At 38.6% G+C, this 18597-nt stretch overlaps 1 protein-coding gene across 9 annotated transcripts in view; it reads left to right on the top strand.

The window, feature by feature from the left end:
* Nucleotides 1-1239: 1239 nt before the first annotated feature.
* LOC136831435 (uncharacterized) overlaps nt 1240-18597 on the top strand; it is a 45351-nt gene continuing 27993 nt past the window's right edge. For 3 of the 9 annotated variants that reach the window (XM_067091893.1, XM_067091901.1, XM_067091892.1), the window contains exons 1-4: nt 1240-1380; nt 9673-10010; nt 11345-11479; nt 12534-12686. In XM_067091893.1, the coding sequence (XP_066947994.1) occupies nt 9911-10010; nt 11345-11479; nt 12534-12686 (388 nt within the window). In that variant the 5' untranslated portion in view covers nt 1240-1380; nt 9673-9910. Of the gene's footprint in view, nt 1840-9672; nt 10011-11344; nt 11480-12533; nt 12687-18597 lie in introns of all 9 variants that reach the window. The other 6 variants (XM_067091894.1, XM_067091896.1, XM_067091895.1 and 3 more) reach the window with 6 other exon arrangements.

Genomic DNA, 18597 nt, shown 5'->3' with positions numbered 1-18597 from the left:
ATAAAAGCGGTTGCAGCCTTGTTCATAGGGACGCTGCAAAGAAACTTAAGTAATGCCTACAGTGCACCGCATGGGGTGCACTAACGGCACTACCCCTCTACGGGGACAGCTTAGGAGGAACCGTACGGTCTTTTGCAAACTTCTAACTTTTGCACTGATTTCTACAGGGGGATGAAGTTGCTAGGCCGGTCCTTAAATTTACCACTGAAGCACTACACTTTCATCACGCCCTGCTCAGCCGGCGAATCCTAACAGAGTCAATTATATAAGAATCATAACCTCATCTAGTACCAGTCGATGGTTACGTCGCAAAAGAAAGATCAGTAGCGTTGGTTGGTCTCTCATTAGTCACCCCAGCACGACTAACCAGAGACTAATCATACATTCTTAGAGGAAATTAGCAAGATAACGCTTCTTTACCCTTTAATTCTCTGGGACATCTCTGGAGGAGAAGCTGTCGACGGATGAATACAAAACACGACGGATAAGAAGCGTCAACACACCGAACCGATAGCAAATACTAAATGGTTTATTAATACTGAACACAATTTCTCTGGAGGAACATGACAGTTTAAATATAAACAGTACATGAAATAGATAAATTAATGTTAACCTGTTTGGTGATTTTATTAAGAAAGGAATATTGATAAGGGTATTAATGCTGAATGGAACCACAGCGTCGCAGTATTATAGTGTGGTGTTTTTTATTCCATGAACTGTAAATTGAGTCGACTGGAAAGTCACAGTAAATATTTTGTACAAATAGAATTAGTAAGATTTTTGCAGTTAATACGAATTATTTCTACTGAAACCTTTCCTCTTTCGCCTTCCCTGTTTCTAACATAAATCTATTATATATGTATGTATGTATATATGTATATATATACATATACATATACATATGTGTGTGTGATCTATCTACCTACTATATATATATATATATATATATATATATATATATATATATATATATATATATATATATATATATATATATATATATATATATATAGAGAGAGAGAGAGAGAGAGAGAGAGAGAGAGAGAGAGAGAGAGAGAGAGATATTATATATACATCTAAATATACATATATACCGGTATGTAAGCCTATCTTTAGACAGAAAAAGCGCAACAATTTCAACAGCCTACACACTCGCGCATGCGGGCGCGCGGCGCATAATCACGCAAAACGTCCTTCGGTACATCCTGAGCCATGAAAGGCGCGCAGCGTGAGGCGCCGTGTCACACCACTATCAGCGCGAAGAAGTGTACTGTCTGTGGAGGACTGGATGGCATCAGTTGTGTTTTGGGGATTCAGGGAGAAGGTCGCTTCGTTCCCCGCCTCAGTTGATCGTGGCATCTCTCGTATCCTTCTTCACTGGTGAATAACACTGTAGTGTGACAGCGTCTGTAATTCTGAATTTTCAAGGATTTCATGTTCTCCATTAGTGAATCCTTTTGTGGTGTTTAGAACTTTATTGAGAGTTTATTGAATTTAACATTCTTCGGTAGTGAACAACGTTAAAGCGTGATGTCGTTGGGACTCCACACTTTAATTTCATTTGTCAAGCCACAGCCGAACTTACAATTTTTGAAATACCAATCACCAAATGTTGAGCTGTGATTACAACAAATCCTTTTTTCATCTTGAATGAATTCCATCGATATAATACAGTCACTCCCTTTCACAAAGGAATTAGCATGTGAGCGACCAAAGGTTCTATTTTCTTCACTTGTTGCAATAATCAACAGATAATTATCGTAACTGCTTACTGGATGGAAATTACAAAATAAAAAGTATATCTTTTTAAACATAAGAACACGAACACGTCACATGCAAGTAAGTCCGTATGCAGATGAATATTTTCATCAACAATGCAATGTTTTTTATAGTCTTTTGCTACGGGTATTCAACACATACGGTAGCCTACTGTGTTAACGTTAATATATCACACGTGTCGATAATGTTATCTCCGTGTGTGGTGTGTTTCTCTCTCTCTCTCTCTCTCTCTCTCTCTCTCTCTCTCTCTCTCTCTCGATCCGAACATGTCGAAACACACACATGCACACGCAGAGAGATAGAGAGGGGCCTCAGATATGTGATAATTATCTCAACTACGGAAAGAATCGCTGGAGCAAAAGACTGCACATAGCAATAATAATTGACAATGTGGTTAGGTTCTTAATTCCTGGAGCTAATGTTAACTGTTGTTAAATATTTTAACGTAACACAGCTAAAGACGCTGTCAGTGATAGAAAGCGGGTCATGTGCATTACCCAAAACATTATCGAAGCGTTTCTGTCAATTCAACTTTTCTTATTGTTACTGTCAATAGTCTCGTATGAGTAAGAGAATCTTGACTGATTGTTCAAGTTATCGGTGCATAAAATTGCCGTCGCAAATGCAAGGTCAGTGACGTCATGGTGAAAATGAAAATTTAAAATAAAAACACTATTTAAAAAAAAAATCAAACTGAGAAGATAATGAGTTGTTAACAAATGAATGCATGCGAACGTCAAACACCAAGGCACATAGGCAATGACACACCAAGTGATTTTGAAACATGGATTATAAGGCCATCGCGTGACGTAAGCAAGAAAACGTGGCATCTGTGATGACCCAACAGCCAGAGATAATGGCATAAATACCCCCAAACGTTTCAGCAAGGCGTGAAAGGTCACTGCGCGCCCCCCATAACTGACTTAGCAAACGACCCTCCAAGATGCCCCTAACTGTACCTAGAAAGTTCATAAAAATGCCCCAAAACTACAATGCCATCCATATATCAAAAAATGTTAATGATACGTAAGAGAAACCTTTGCATCAACGGGTAAATACTGAGAAGAAGAAGAAGGAGAATTTAGAATTTAGGTTAAAGGCCAAGCGCTGGGACCTATGAGGTCATTCAGCGCTGAAACGGAAATTGACAGTAAAAATGTTTGAAAGGTGTGACAGGAGGAAAACCTCGCAGTTGCACTATGAATCAACAGTTAGGAAAGTGTGGAAAGCAAGATGGAAGAATGAGAATATGAACGGAGGTACAGTAAAAATGAAAAAAGGGATTGTAGCTTGGGTCCGAAGGGACGCTGCAAAGAACCTTAGGCAATGCCCAAGGCCCTTTAAATGTACACTATAGTGCACCGCATGAGGCGCACTGACGGCACTAGCCCTCCCCCCCCCCCCCCCCAACCCCCACAAGGGGTAAGCACAACGAGATACGAATGAAAAAGAGGAAATTACAAGAACATGTTGTCAAATGCTGGAAGTGTCGAGAATCGAGTGATAAAACTCAAACAAGACTTTTTCCTATATTTTATGGTTTTCCCTGGATTTCCTTTTGGATAAAGTCTTTACGTCACATTTTTCTCTCCCTTTCGCCTCTATTCTTTAGCATTCCACCGTTGTGTCCAGATACACAACTACTGCCATCTGAAGAATCTAGTTATAAATGAACATTAATTAGCCTTGTGTTTACCAAATAGAGTTTATTTAACTTACTACAGTAGTCTCTAAGAATGTAGTTTTAAGACGTTTGACTCTTTTTACCTATATCGCTTTTAAGTTCTCAGCCATCAAAATGAATATTAATATTTTAGATTCTTCGAAGAGGCCTTTCCAAAATGCAGGCATGGCTCTTCGGGGCGTAAAGTGCGGTCAGTAAGATTGCAGCTTTGCATGTAAGATTAAGACTCTCTCTCTCTCTCTCTCTCTCTCTCTCTCTCTCTCTCTCTCTCTCTCTCTCTCTCTCTCCACTCGTTCAGTGGATTTCACTCTGCAAAGAAAGTAGTGACCAAACGAACTGACAAAATGGGGAACTGAAAATGGAATATAAGATTAAGGCAAAGGCCAAGCACTGGGACCTAAGAGGTCATTCAGCGCTGAAAGGAAAATTGAGAGTAAAGGTTTGAGAGGTGTAACAGGACGAAAACCTCGCAGTTGCACTATGAAACAATTGTTATGAGAGGGTGGAAAGTAAGATGGCAGAAAGAGAATAAGAACGGAGGTAGAGTAAAAGGAATGAAAGGGGTTGTAGCTAGGGGCCGAAGGGACGCTGCAAAGAACCTTAGGTAATGCCTAAAGTGCACTGCATGAGGTGCACTGATGGCACTAACCCCCTACGGAGGACAAAATGGGGAGACAAAGGAAATAAATGTAAACTTTTATGCTAATACTGCAACCCTGTAGTGACCCACCCTTTCCAGAACCCACGTATTGTAACAACGTACACCAAACGCTTCCGGAAATCACCATTTTGTCTATATTTAGTTCCCCTTTACGAAGTAATTCGACACCACTGACACTGTCACCTTCACCAAAAAATGCTCCCCCGCAACAGTTTACTAACAGCCGGGTACATAATTCACTACTGCTCTAAGGAAATGCGTCTTCGCCATTCCATTCGGGATCGAACAAGGCTCAACTTGCTTATGAGAAGAAAGTGCTATCAACTGCGCAACGAGAGAGAGAGAGAGAGAGAGAGAGAGAGAGAGAGAGAGAGAGAGAGAGAGAGAGAGAGAGAGCAAAAATGATGGTGAAGTGAAAAATGAAATTACAAGCAAGAAAGACTCTCAGACCATAATCACTGCAGAAAAAAAGTAACGAGGAGAAAAATCTACGAAATATCCAGATAAGGATCATTACAAAAACGAGGAAATGAACATTTTACGAGAGCAACAATGGGAACAAATAAGTAAAAAAAGGAACAAAGTAATGGAAGTAAATCACCACAAAAAAAAAAATCACAAAAAAATATTGAGGAAAGAAAAGATTTACCGCAAAACAGAAGAAACCTTACACAACCACGAAGCCAAGCAAAGAAATTTTTTTGCGAAAATAAGAAAACAACAGGAAAAGAAACAATACAGAAAACCTCCAGCCAAAACAAAGGAATCACCCCAAGAAGAGAATATCAAGACGCAAGATGACTGGAGCTTACGCAGAAACAAGGTCGTGAGAGACGCGAAACAGTCACATATGATTACGCGATTACGAGCCGCGACAGATACGCGGCAGGAACCACTCAAGTCGCTACGGGCTTCATAAATCGTGCAAGGTCGCTGCGATCCCCCGCAGGAGAATATCTGAAGGACGCCAGCGCTTGAAAAAAAGGTGCAGAGTAAATGACAGTAGTCAATATCCCCGTAGTTTTAGTGACTAGGCGATTATGTGGATAAACACGTAGGATATACGCAGGTATCCTTCCTCGTGCGAATAGGAAGCAGTTAATATGTGACAGTTTTCTTCAAAGTGGGGCCCAAAGAGTAAATGATGGTACTTCAGTTTCCTGCAGTTTTAGTGACTGAGCGAACATGTGGATCAACGCGCTGGCTATACACAAATCCCTTCCTTGTGCCGAGAGGAACTAACTATATGAGAAAGTTTTTTCAAAGAACTCACCTTCAACTCGGAAACTAAGTGTGACAGAGTCAGTGACCACGAGTTTTTAGTTTTCTGTAAAGGAAAACTGTTGAGATGGCTTTGTCTGTCCGTCCGCACTTTCTCTACCCGCAATTTTTCTGTCCGCCCTCAGATCTTAAAAACTACGGATGCTAGAGGGCTGCAAATTGGTATACTGATCATCCATCCTCCAATAATCAAACATACCAAATTGCAGCCCTCTAGCCTCAGTAGTTTTCATTTGATTTAAAGTTAAAGTTAGCCATAATCGTGCGTCTGGCAACGATATAGCACAGGCCACTAACGGGTAGTGGTTAAAGTTTCATGGTCCGCGGCTTATACAGCATTATACCGAGACCACCGAAAAATAGTTCTCTTTTCGGTGTCCTTGATTATGCCTGTACAGAAAACTCGGTTCTTTCGGGCATTTTTTACTTGTTCTTTCTTGCAGCCAACCAGCCTTAACTCCACGAACGGAAGCTCATATACAGATACCGGACTGGTAGAAGCGATTTAAACCCGTTTCGCGATAAATCCCTTGTGTTGCGTCTTTAAAGACCTCAGCATTCAATTGCTACGGCATGATCTAAATGAAGAACCACATAAATGATTTACCAAAGATCAGTTTTATCGAAACCAAATTGGTGGAGCTTTAGAAAGTAAATAATCATAAGAATAGCTTTTTCTTCTAATGCGACCCACATGACACATTCATGGCTATAAAACTAACAATCAAAACATTTAACTGGTTAAAGTGAGCCGCACTAACCGACTAAAGAAGGTTTTTCTGAGATGAATCATGTTGGCTGCAGGAAGAGAATAAAAACATCCTAGACAAACATGACTGTAAACAAGAAGGGAATAAAGTTGTATCTACATTCCGTGCAATTTTCACTGTGTTGTGCAATAACCGCTTAGATTTGTTGCCCATTATAAAAACGGAAATACAAAATATAGAAAAAAAAACCGCAATCATTCGGTGTCACGTGAGAAAATTGCTACGGAAATCTTCAAAATAGGAAAACATAAATTTAACATGAAAAGAATCGTGAACATTACAAACAATACTGTATATTACATTAAGAATAGTCCCTAACATCCCGCTTGGAAAAGTCACAAAAATCGTCGTTTCCCGTCTTAGTCAACAAACGTCCAGTCAATGATTGCGGTGGTAAACCATTATTAGTATTGTGTTATTTATTTGTTCATAATTCTACCAGAATTTCACCGTTGGATACAAACAGTAATACGAACGCCATGATAAAAAATTCAACTGTGGCTATTGTAAACGATCAGAGGAAGAAAACCTGGCTATACTTCAAGTAAGAGAAACGTCTCGAAGAAAACCAGAAATAGAAAGAAATGATATAATGAGACAGGGAGATTATGTCATCAGAATACGTAGGACACAATAGGCTGAGTTGGTTGGCGAAATTTCCTGTCAAAGGAATATCCATTTCGTTTGACAAAGGACGCTTCCTGTAGAATGTATTGTACACAATCATGGCATTCTCTCTCTCTCTCTCTCTCTCTCTCTCTCTCTCTCTCTCTCTCTCGTCTGTGTGTGTGTTTGTGAGAAAGTGAATAAATTCCCAGTCAGCAACACATACAGCAGAAAACTCTGAATTAAAGTCCTGAAAGAACATGAAAATATTAAAAGAAACCGGATGTTGTTCAACACAGGACGGATGGAAAAGAAAATCAGACACAACAAAGAAAAAAAAAGAACGAAAAAGATAAACACTGGATAAAACAGGTCATAAATGCAACACAACAAAGAAAGGATAGGCTCTCGAGCTACACTCCATCCCTTAAGATAAAAGAAGAAATGAAAAAGGTGTACTCATTTTTCATAAGTACAAATACATCAGTTGGGCGTTCTTGCTTCGGTTCATTTTCTGTTTATCATATAAGGGTAGCAACCTGCACACACAAATACACACAATACAGGAGAGTGATGAATGTCCGTATATAATCTGTATTATAAAGTAATACATAGAAGCATTACGTTTTCTATTTTGCTCAGAGAATACTATTCTTAATATTAATAATCACAACTTAAAATTGTACGGGAAAGCTTTGATCTAAATTCGATAATACTGCGGAACCAATGAAAATAATACCAAATCTAGTTCGATGAATTTCAAATTTAACTAAAATAATTTAACTTTAAGCTGTTCTTAACAAAAAGACTAACTCCTATAATCGAGATGAACAGAGGAAGAAAAAATGTATATATATTTTAATATACATATATATATATATATATATATGTATATATACACATATGTATATACATATACACACATGTATATATATATATATACATATATATATTTGCTAATATTTAGAACACTAACATCATTACGTATCCTGAGATAATTCTTGCATTTGCCCATCTTTCCCCGGTGGCTTACAGAGGCATTACCGAAACACCTGTCCGCTTGCATCAGACTTCTAAGGTCTGTTGCCTTTCTGAAGACTCTTTATCCGGAGAGGCGAGACAGGAAATCTGTTCTTCTTCTTCTTCTTCTTCTTCCTCGCACTCAGGGACAGCAGCCTACCTATTCTTGAAGGTCACACGTTTCTTTTTACTATCAGGAAGCGACACTGAGTCAGGCTACTGATCATTGCACACAATCAATAAATCACCTTCAGTTCAGTAGTCGCGGTGAATGCTGTTGAATCTCTCTCTCTCTCTCTCTCTCTCTCTCTCTCTCTCTCTCTCTCTCTCTATATATATATATATATATATATATATATATATATATATATATATATATATATATATATATATATATATATATATATATATATATATATATATATTTATATTTATATTTATACAGAAATAATCAGCACACAATCACGTGTGGAACAGAAGTAAATTTCTGACTCACATCAGGATTGAACCCAGGTCTTTCAATTGAAAGGCAAGGCAGCCTTGCTTTTCAATTGAAAGACCTGGGTTCAACTTCTGATGTGAGTCAGAAATATATTCGTATATATACGTGTGTATGTGTATATATGAATACACACACGCATATATATATACAATTATATATATATATATATATATATATATATATATATATATATATATGTGTGTGTGTGTGTGTGTGTGTGTGTGTGCATGTGTACAAAGCTCATGAAAAGCAAAACTCGAAGGCACCAAACTTTCGTCTGTTTTTCAAGACATGATCACAGCACCCGCTACATGCTGTAATCATGTCTTGAAAAATATGCGAAAGCTCGAGTTTCTCTTTCACCTTTCTTGCGAGCGCTCACACACACACACACACACACACACACACACACACACACACACACATATATATATATATATATATATATGTATGTATGTATGCATATATGTATATGTTAGAAAAGTCGTTGACCTGTTAAGTCAACCTTTTTATTTACAGCTATGGGCGTCCTGGTCTCTCTCTCTCTCTCTCTCTCTCTCTCTCTCTCTCTCTCTCTCTCTCTCTCTCTCTCTTTTAGGTGAGCCAACGTAAATTTCATTACCTGAACTTTTGCTATTAGTTCCTGTCACAATTTTCATGGTATTTATAAAATCTTCTAGCTTTTATTCTTAATATTATCTTTATGGAAACAAACTACAGAAACGCTCACAAATCTTAGCTGTTTACCAGATGGCAGTGACGTATATTTGAATTGAACCGAACTGAATACAGAATTTAGGTCAAAGGACAAGCACTGGGACTTATGAGGTCATTCAGTGCTGAAACGGAAATTGACAGTAAAAGGTTTCACATGTGTAACAGGAGGAAAACCTCGCAGTTGCACTATGAATCAATTGTTAGGAGAGGGTGGAAAGTACGTTGAAAGAAAGAGAATATGAACGGAGGTATAGTAAAAGGAAAGGAAGGTACACCATTTGGAGCGTGAGATCTTTGCTTTTAATCTAAGTGATGTTGTAGAGGCCCAGCAAGTCTACAGAAAATTATCAATTATCCGCTGAACTATGTAACAATCTTTTAACACAAATAAACAACCAAGCGAGATCTCGTTAAAACTGCCCGTTTGCCTAAGCGTGTTTGGGGCCCACTAAATGGTGGATTATCATCAAGACCAAGGAACACGGAAGTAGATCGAGAAAGCTTAGATGTGTGTGTGTGTGTGTTTATATACTTGTTCTCAGTGACTTTATGTAATTATGTAACTTAGAAATTAAAGCCATTACTGATGTGCCTCGTATACACAAGATTTTTCTCTCTTATTCATTTCTCTTTTCACTATTTTTGGAAACAGTTCAGCATTTCCCGCGGTAAATTCTCAAGAACATCCACGTGTTTATCTCTAGTTCCTCCAAGTGAAGTGAAAGAAAGTTACACTGGAACTATAACATCCCTAAAATAAACCAACAGAAAAACTGAAAGAGGAAAGAAAAAGGAATACATTCCTCCCATAAAGGCCCTTTGGAAGTAGAATCTACCCAAAGGGAAGTCCCCTTCGGACCTGGACCTACGCCTGCAGATACGAGGACAAGATGGCTCAGTTGAAGTTTTCACGGTGGTTATATTTTTCCTTGATCGTGACATGCCAGCTGCTCAACATTACAAGTTCTTTAGTCATTGGAACACCCCCACGTAAGTACTGATCTTAATCTTTTGTGCATTAAACTGCGGCTTTGACGTCAAACGCCAACAGCCTTGATGAGTCTTGGAAATAAAATATATTTTTTCTACTTTAGGGTATAAAATATTTCATGTATTGTTTCGAAAATAAAGTATTTTTGGTCTATGACAAAGCATTTTTTCTCACGCATATGAACCGACGCACTTGCCACGGACAGACCCATCAAAAGTGAACAATTGTCATTCATTTAGAAATTACTATTGTCTCTCACTTGTAAACAATGAATAAGCAATCAGTACATTTAGGATAAGTAATAGTTCATCTTTCACGCGTTCGCAGACACATAAAATGGATAATGGACGTAAGTTAGTGGAAGAATGGAAGTGGTTGATTTACACACGTGATTAGGAGTGGATGGAATGGATGACGGTCATTTGAGAGAAGATGTGAATCACAGAACAGGTGAAGCACGAAGGGTACCAGGGAACATGCAAAAGGTCTCGCAGAGAAACAGGTTTGTTTACGGAAGCAATAATTGGTTGGAGTGCGCGAAAGGCTTGTTGAGCTACTCTCTCCTCTATGGCAGTCAAGTATGGATTTTAAAAGAGTAAAAAAATATAAAAGTTGATGAAATGAACTGTTTGCACAGTATATGTAGAGCACGAACAACTGAAAGGTCGACAAAAGCACAGTTATGTCTACGTATAATTAATGGCAATTGTGTTTGGAGAACAAAGGGTTGGTGAAAAATGTGTATAATTCGCAGGTATCAGGAAGCAGGATGAGGCAGGAAGACAGATAAAATGTTCGCTATATACAGTAGAGGAGAACGGACCTATTATCCTAGTGCCGGTGGGGTAGCGTTGAGTAATTGCGTGTGTGTGTGTGTGTGTGTGTGTGTGTGTGTGTGTGTGTGTGTGTGTGTGTGTGTGTGTGTGTGTGTGTGTGTGTGTGTGTGTGTGTGGCGTAAGTTTTATGCACAGACCTTCATTTTAAATTCAACAGTTGAATGACAAACGTTCCTGATAGCTGTCTTGTTTTTCTATATATATATATATATTTTTATATATATATATATATATATATATATATATATATATATATATATATATATATATATATATATATATATATATATATATATATATATATATATATATATATATATATATAATATATATATGCAATATATATATATATATATATATATATATATATATATAATATATATATATATATATATATATATATATATATATATATACAATATATATATATATATATATATATATATATATATATATACAACGCATCAATCACCGTAAAACATCCTTACAACTTGCAGGTTGTGATGCCCAATGCGTCTTTGAGTATATCCCGGTATGTGGAAGTGATGGCAGGACATACCCCAATGTTTGTTTCTTGTATGTTGCCTCATGTCGGGACAGCAGCTTAACGTATTTGCGGCCAGGACCTTGCAGTAAGTAACTGATGTTCTGAACAGGAATGAGACAATTCTCTCCCTTTTCCCGTTAACTACAGCGTCTCCTACGTTTGAGCGGTACTCTTTGTTAACTCATAACTGCTTATAATTGCTTATATTTGCAGGCATATGACAATTTCCGTTAAAGGTTTTTTTGTGATTCAAGTAAACAGTTTCTATTCATATACAACAAATTCTGTTAGTCTGAACTGTGGACATCTCATAATTATATATATATATATATATATATATATATATATATATATATATATATATATATATATATATATATATATATATATATATATATATATATATATATTACGGCCAGTGGTGATATTACCTTGAAAGTGTATGATGCGTCCTCAGTAAATGAAGGCCACTTTATTCTAATGAATCATGTATATTAGTCATAAGTATTCAACTCCTGTACGCAATGTAATTACTTGGTAAGTTACATATATAAAAATTACAAATTAATAACCAAAATAACATTAACATACCTCAACATTCAGCTCTGGTGCTGAGACTGCAGTTTCAATACAGCTGCCCTTTCTTTCTATCCATGGTAAATCAAGCCTAAACTCTGCTAACTTATTTTTCACATCGTTCTGTTGACAAAACAACAAAATAATACATTATCAAAGCTGTCACTTTCTATATAACTGGACAGCTTGCTAAATGATGCAAGATTTGAAAAGATTGAGGAAGTATAATTATGAGCTATGGTAGATACGTTGCCGATTTTACACTCTTCTGCCCTTGGATGAGTCTTAATTTAGTTACCTAGATTAAATTATTAACTGGAAAAACTGTAAATAAACAATCCTTGTAAATTGTAAATAAACAATCTCTGTAAGCGCAGAATATCTTTTATCAAAATCACTTCATTTAGATTTGAATCTCAGCTTAATGACTCGGTACAAACATCATTAAAATATCTTCACGGTACATTGTTTTACATTCTTGTCAATACTGATGAAGAAATAATCTATTTCAAATTTTAAAAATCCTATTACTCTGTAATGCACACCGAAGTTCTCCTTTGCAGCGATACCCGACCCGTGCACCATCCCTTGCAACAGAAAGTATGAACCTGTCTGTGGAAACGACGGCGTCACTTACACCAATCCCTGCGTGCTCATGTACGAGTCCTGCATAAACCCTGGACGTGGCATAACGATGGCATACGAAGGAAGATGCAGTAAGTGTTCTCGATAAGTCTTGTCGACATGCTGATTTAATCTGGCCTAGTTCTTCCCAATAGTTTTGGCACTGCAAGATGCAATAGGTCCTTCTGAATTAATGTCCTCTTTGGCACTGCAAGATGCAATAGGTCCTTCTAAATTAAATGTCCTCTCTGGCACTGCAAGATGCAATAGCTCCTTCTGAATTAATGTTCTCTCTGGCACTGCAAGATGGAATAGCTCCTTCTGAATTAATGTCCTCTTTGGCGCTGCGAGATGCAATAGCTCCTTCTGAATTAATGTCCTCTTTGGCGCTGCGAGATGCAATAGGTCCTTCTGAATTAAATGTCCTCTTTGGCACTGCAAGATGCAATAGGTCCTTCTGAATTAATGTCCTCTCTGGCACTGCAAGATGCAATAGGTCCTTCTGAATTAATGTCCTCTCTGGCACTGCAAGATGCAATAGGTCCTTCTGAATTAATGTCCTCTCTCTGCAAGATGCAATAGCTCCTTCTGAATTAATGTACTCTCTGGCGCTGCAAGATGCAATAGCTCCTTCTGAATTAATGTCCTCTTTGGAGCTGCAAGATGCAATAGGTCCTTCTGAATTAAATGTCCTCTTTGGCACTGCAAGATGCAATAGCTCCCTCTGAATTAATGTCCTCTTTGGCACTGCAAGATGCAATAGCTCCTTCTGAATTAATGTCCTCTCTGGCACTGCAAGATGCAATAGCTCCTTCTGAATTAATGTCCTCCTGGCACTGCAAGATGCAATAGCTCCTTCTGAATTTATGTCCTCTCTGGCGCTGCAAGATGCAATAGCTCCTTCTGAATTAATGTCCTCTTTGGCGCTGCAAGATGCAATAGCTCCTTCTGAATTAATGTCCTCTTTGGCGCTGCAAGATGCAATAGGTCCTTCTGAATTAATGTCCTCTTTGGCGCTGCAAGATGCAATAGCTCCTTCTGAATTAATGTCCTCTTTGGGGCTGCAAGATGCAATAGGTCCTTCTGAATTAAATGTCCTCTTTGGCACTGCAAGATGCAATAGGTCCTTCTGAATTAATGTCCTCTTTGGCACTGCAAGATGCAATAGGTCCTTCTGAATTAATGTCCTCTTTGGCACTGCAAGATGCAATAGGTCCTTCTGAATTAATCTCCTCTTTGGCACTGCAAGATGCAATAGGTCCTTCTGAATTAATGTCTTCTTTGGCACTGCAAGATGCAATAGGTCCTTCTGAATTAATGTCCTCTTTGGCACTGCAAGATGCAATAGCTCCTTCTGAATTAATGTCCTCTTTGGCAAAATGTTTACAACAGCACTTTTCTTTTCGGATACACAGAATTCTATTGCTGTAATTTGTAGGCCTTCTGAAAATGACTACTTGATAAACAGGTTAACACTGGCTTATCATACCCTGTTATAATACCGCTGTACGATACAAAGTGTTTGTCTTAAAGAGAACCATAACCCGTTAGCTTATATTTGGTAAACTTTTATTCTATACTTATATGTGTGTGTGTTTGCGTGTGCGTGTGTGTGTGTATTCTGTGATATCGATCCCTCACACTCAAAAGTTACAAAAAAAAAAAAAATCGGTGCCCAAAGTAAAAAAAAAAAAAATACAAATAAAAAAATGAAAAGGACTGAGAATGATTGAAAAGATTTCTGGGACCCCTCTATCGCTGTTACTAGGCTTGATCCTTTCCCGATCAGTGACAGCCATTTTAGAACGGTAGGAAAATGTTCCTTAGTGAATGGGATGACTTTGGGGTAAACTCCTTCACCTTTCCTTTGACGGGAAGACCGATCTCCCTTTATTCTACTTAGGCAGGAAGGACGCCGATACAAAATTAAAAGCGGAAAATAAATAGCATTAAATTGCATTACTGCCCTGCTCTCTTCTCGTCTTTTGAAGGTTTTTCTGGTAAAATAATAAATTTAGTCAAAAATGTCATTTTATCCGACGGTCTGAATTTAAAAGGTTCTGTCTCAACGGCATCCAAAAATATGAAGACCTTCCAAACCCTAGAGAGAGAGAGAGAGAGAGAGAGAGAGAGAGAGAGAGAGAGAGAGAGAGAGAGAGAGAGAGAGAGAATTTCACTTCACGTACTCTATGACACAGGTTAGTAGTTACAAACCGCAGAGAGAGAAAGAATTTCCCACAACCCGTACTCTGCGCATATGCAACGTGTTGCAAATCAAAGAGGCCGACAGACAGCCAAACAGACAGACATAGGGAGGCAACGCAGAAAGAGAACGAGAGGGCTGGACACGCAGCCACAGAGCCTACACTGGAAATAATGACGGGCTGTTTTGTCATGCGCTGTAATCACCCCGGCTCATGAACACCCTCGTAGGGAACCATTAACACTTGAATGCCCCGGGCGATGCTACCTCTCAACATGATGTCGGATGCATTCCGGAGCTAATCTGGACCAGATAAAGGTAATGCAAATGCAGGAAAGATGCAACTAGGACTTTATATTCCTGGGAATATGTGCTGGTCACCTTTTCTGGAGTGTGAGAGGCATTCAGCTTGTCTGCTGGTATAGTGGTTAGCGTCGTGGCATGGCACTCAGCTGTCGCGGGTTTGCGTCTTCCCCCAGGCGATGAAAAACCACTGGTTCTGTATCATGATCAGTTACTGCTGCAGTGTGGGGCCTGCGGTGGGAGGTTGGAACCAACATTCTTTGGAAGCTTCAATTTCAAGTTAATGGCCCCTTTGGTGTGCTTGTTCCATGTGCATAGGTTTCATCTACTGAAATAATAATAATAATAATAATAATAATAAATAATAATAATAATAATAATAATAATAATAATAGTACAGAAGGGCCTCATTATCCAAGGAGATGGAGTGCGTGCTAGATAAACAGAGGTGAATCGAATATTTGTGTTGGACGTTTCGAAGCGCTACCAATGAGCCCTCTCTGTGCAGGTATATGAAACGGCTTACATTGGAAAGTTCTCTGCACAAGGGATTCGTCCTTGAATTAAAAGCTGAAAGAAAGAATTTGTAATTGTTTCCAAAATTTCAATATTTGCTTGCATGGTAATGACCATCGAGACAGCCAACCCACAATGAAGGACGGATGAAGTTATCAGGGGGGTTAACAGAATAGCAGATATATAAATAAAATATTTAGGTCAGAGGCCAAGTGCTGGGGCCTATGAGGTCATTCACCGCTGAAAGGGAAATTGGGAGTAAAGGTTTTAAAGGAAAACCTCGCAATTGTAAAGCGAAACAATTGTTAGAAGAGGGAGAGAAGTAAGATGGAAACAAATACAAACAATATGAACGGAGGTACAGTAACAGGAATAAAAGGAGTTGCAGCTAAGGGCCGAAGGGACGCTGCACAGAACCTTAAGTAATGCCTAGAGTAAAAAGGTCACAGCCTTGCCGTAGAGGGAGGAGATGCTACGTATGAGGCGAGGTGGGCATTACGCGGGTGAAGCGAGCCATGATGAATAAAGGACATTACAATAGTAACAACTTTCACTGGGGGGTTGTTTGGCTTCGGAGACCACCTACCATAGCGAGTCGTCACGCTAAGAAAACAGTGTTAGATAATGCTCAGTTTCCCACGCCTACCAAAGCCTTCCATGCCTACCAAAGCTTCCCACGACTACCAGTGATTCCCACGCCCATCAAGCTCCCATGACCGGGCATAAAAGTCTCCGTGCTTGCATAAATGTCTTGATTATGCCGTGTCTTCAGTCATTTCAGAAACTGGTGATCCGTATCTCCTCCTTGGCCAGTAACTAAAATGTCATCATCTTTTTGCGCCCTGAATAACCTCAGTTGTGGATACTTCTTTTGTCTTCCCTTTCAAGCCTTTCTAACAGACTTTTGGCGTCAATCGGGAAAAGACAGATTTCGAAAATCTAGACGACGAAGAGGTCAACTTGGCTTTTCGTACATAACCGGTTATTTTTCTTAGGACTTTAACAAGAATAATTACATTAGTTTGTGAACATAACGAAAAACTTAGAACCAAGAACCAACCACCTTCCTCAAAACGAAAAAAAGAAAAAAAAAGACCAGAAATGTAAACGAGAGAGAGAGAGAGAGAGAGAGAGAGAGAGAGAGAGAGAGAGAGAGAGAGAGAGAGAGAGAGAGAGAGAGAGAGAGAAGAACCACCAAAAGATAAACCAACAGATAAACATAAGATAAACAACTCTTCCCGACAAGCGCCATGGATGCAGGAGATACACCTGGACGAACGGAATTTTCCAGAAAGCAGCTTTCCAGGAAATCCAGGACAGAGAAACCAAGCACCGGACCTCACAAAGACACCCCAACAAAGACTTGCAATGTCTGCAGTGCATATATCACAGTGACGCCTACTTCCTTCTGCTTGGGACTTGGGGTACATCCGCCCTATCAGATAAGCAGGCTGCTATACCTGACCGTGAAAGCAGCGCAGATGATATAGAATAGAACAGAATACAGACCTTAGGCCAAAGGCCAAGTGCTAGGACCTATGAAGTCATTCTGCGTTGACACGGAAATTGACAGTAAAAAGGTTTGAAAGGTGTAACAGGAGGAGAACCTCGCAGTTGCACCGTGAAACAATTGTTAGGAGAGGGTGGAATTAAGATGGAAGAGAGAGAATATGAACGGAGATACAATGAAAGGAATCAAAGGGGTTGCAGCTAGGGGCCGAAGGAACGCTCCAAAGGACCTTAAGTAATACCTACAGTGCACCACATGAGATGCACTGACGGTGCTACCACTACGGGGGTACAAGTGATATGAGCATTTATTTCAGTAAGCAACCATACATGTTTGCAAGCATATATATATATATATATATATATATATATATATATATATATATATATATATATATATATATATATATATATATATATATATATATATATATATATATATATATATATATATATATATATATATATATATATATATATATATATATATATATATATACACAGACATCTCATTTAAAAAGTGATTCCTTGGTTTAAAATCCAGTATTATTCACTCTATCTTTGGACGATGGCTGAACCCTTGCGCAGAAATCTTCCACATCATTAGCTGCCTCATATTTATTAATAAGGCTCATGAGCAGTGCGTTGAGCCCAATCCAAGCAGCGCCAATCACCCGTATCCATCACACATTCCTGCTCTACCTGGGTATACAGGTCCTTCCTTTCTAAAACTCTTTCACATCATCTCCCCAGCACTTTCTTCAATTTCTCAACACACTAATCCATCGTTTTTGAACAATTTTTTTTATCATAATGGTTTACTGTGCGAAATATATTCATATTTGGCATGCACAATTTACTAATGATGCAAAGTGCTGTGTGAAGTCTACAACGTCAAGGTCATACTAAGGAGGTCAAATGTCAAGTAGGAATTGAACCTCGGTCATAACTTCTGAACTATATGACACAGAGACTTACCACTTGGCATGCTTCTGTCAGTCAGACGAGACTTTTTTGGGGTTGGACTTCTAATCCTTGGCGGAGGCTTGCGGTCTTCCGATGCTCTATTCATCGTCTTGTGAAAAAGCCAAAACGCCATCAACTTGCCTACAAGAACTTCCAAGAACCAGATGCCTGTATGTGCAAAAAGAGAAGTGAAAGCCTGAATAATTAAATAGTTTACAGATGACAAGGATAACTAGGTACCACTGATTAAAACTAAATAAGGAAATGGGCAGCAAATGAAACTTTGGCAAGCCAAGCAGATATAGTCATAGTACTTCTTGGTAGCACTGCAGCCTCCTTCCAACTGGATTTACTGACAGTGTTCCTCATGGGTATCGTTCTCAGCTAGCACTCTGCTGGTCCCGCGTTCAATTCTCTGACCGGCCAATGAAGAATTAGAGGAATTTATTTCTGGTGATAGAAATTCATTTCTCGTTATGCTGTGATTCGGATTCCACAATAAGCTG

This window comes from Macrobrachium rosenbergii, chromosome 48, assembly GCF_040412425.1.
Source record: "Macrobrachium rosenbergii isolate ZJJX-2024 chromosome 48, ASM4041242v1, whole genome shotgun sequence".
Lineage (NCBI taxonomy): Eukaryota > Metazoa > Arthropoda > Malacostraca > Decapoda > Palaemonidae > Macrobrachium > Macrobrachium rosenbergii.
The sequence above is the reverse complement of the archived record's forward strand: the minus strand, read 5'-3'. Positions and strand labels throughout refer to the sequence as shown.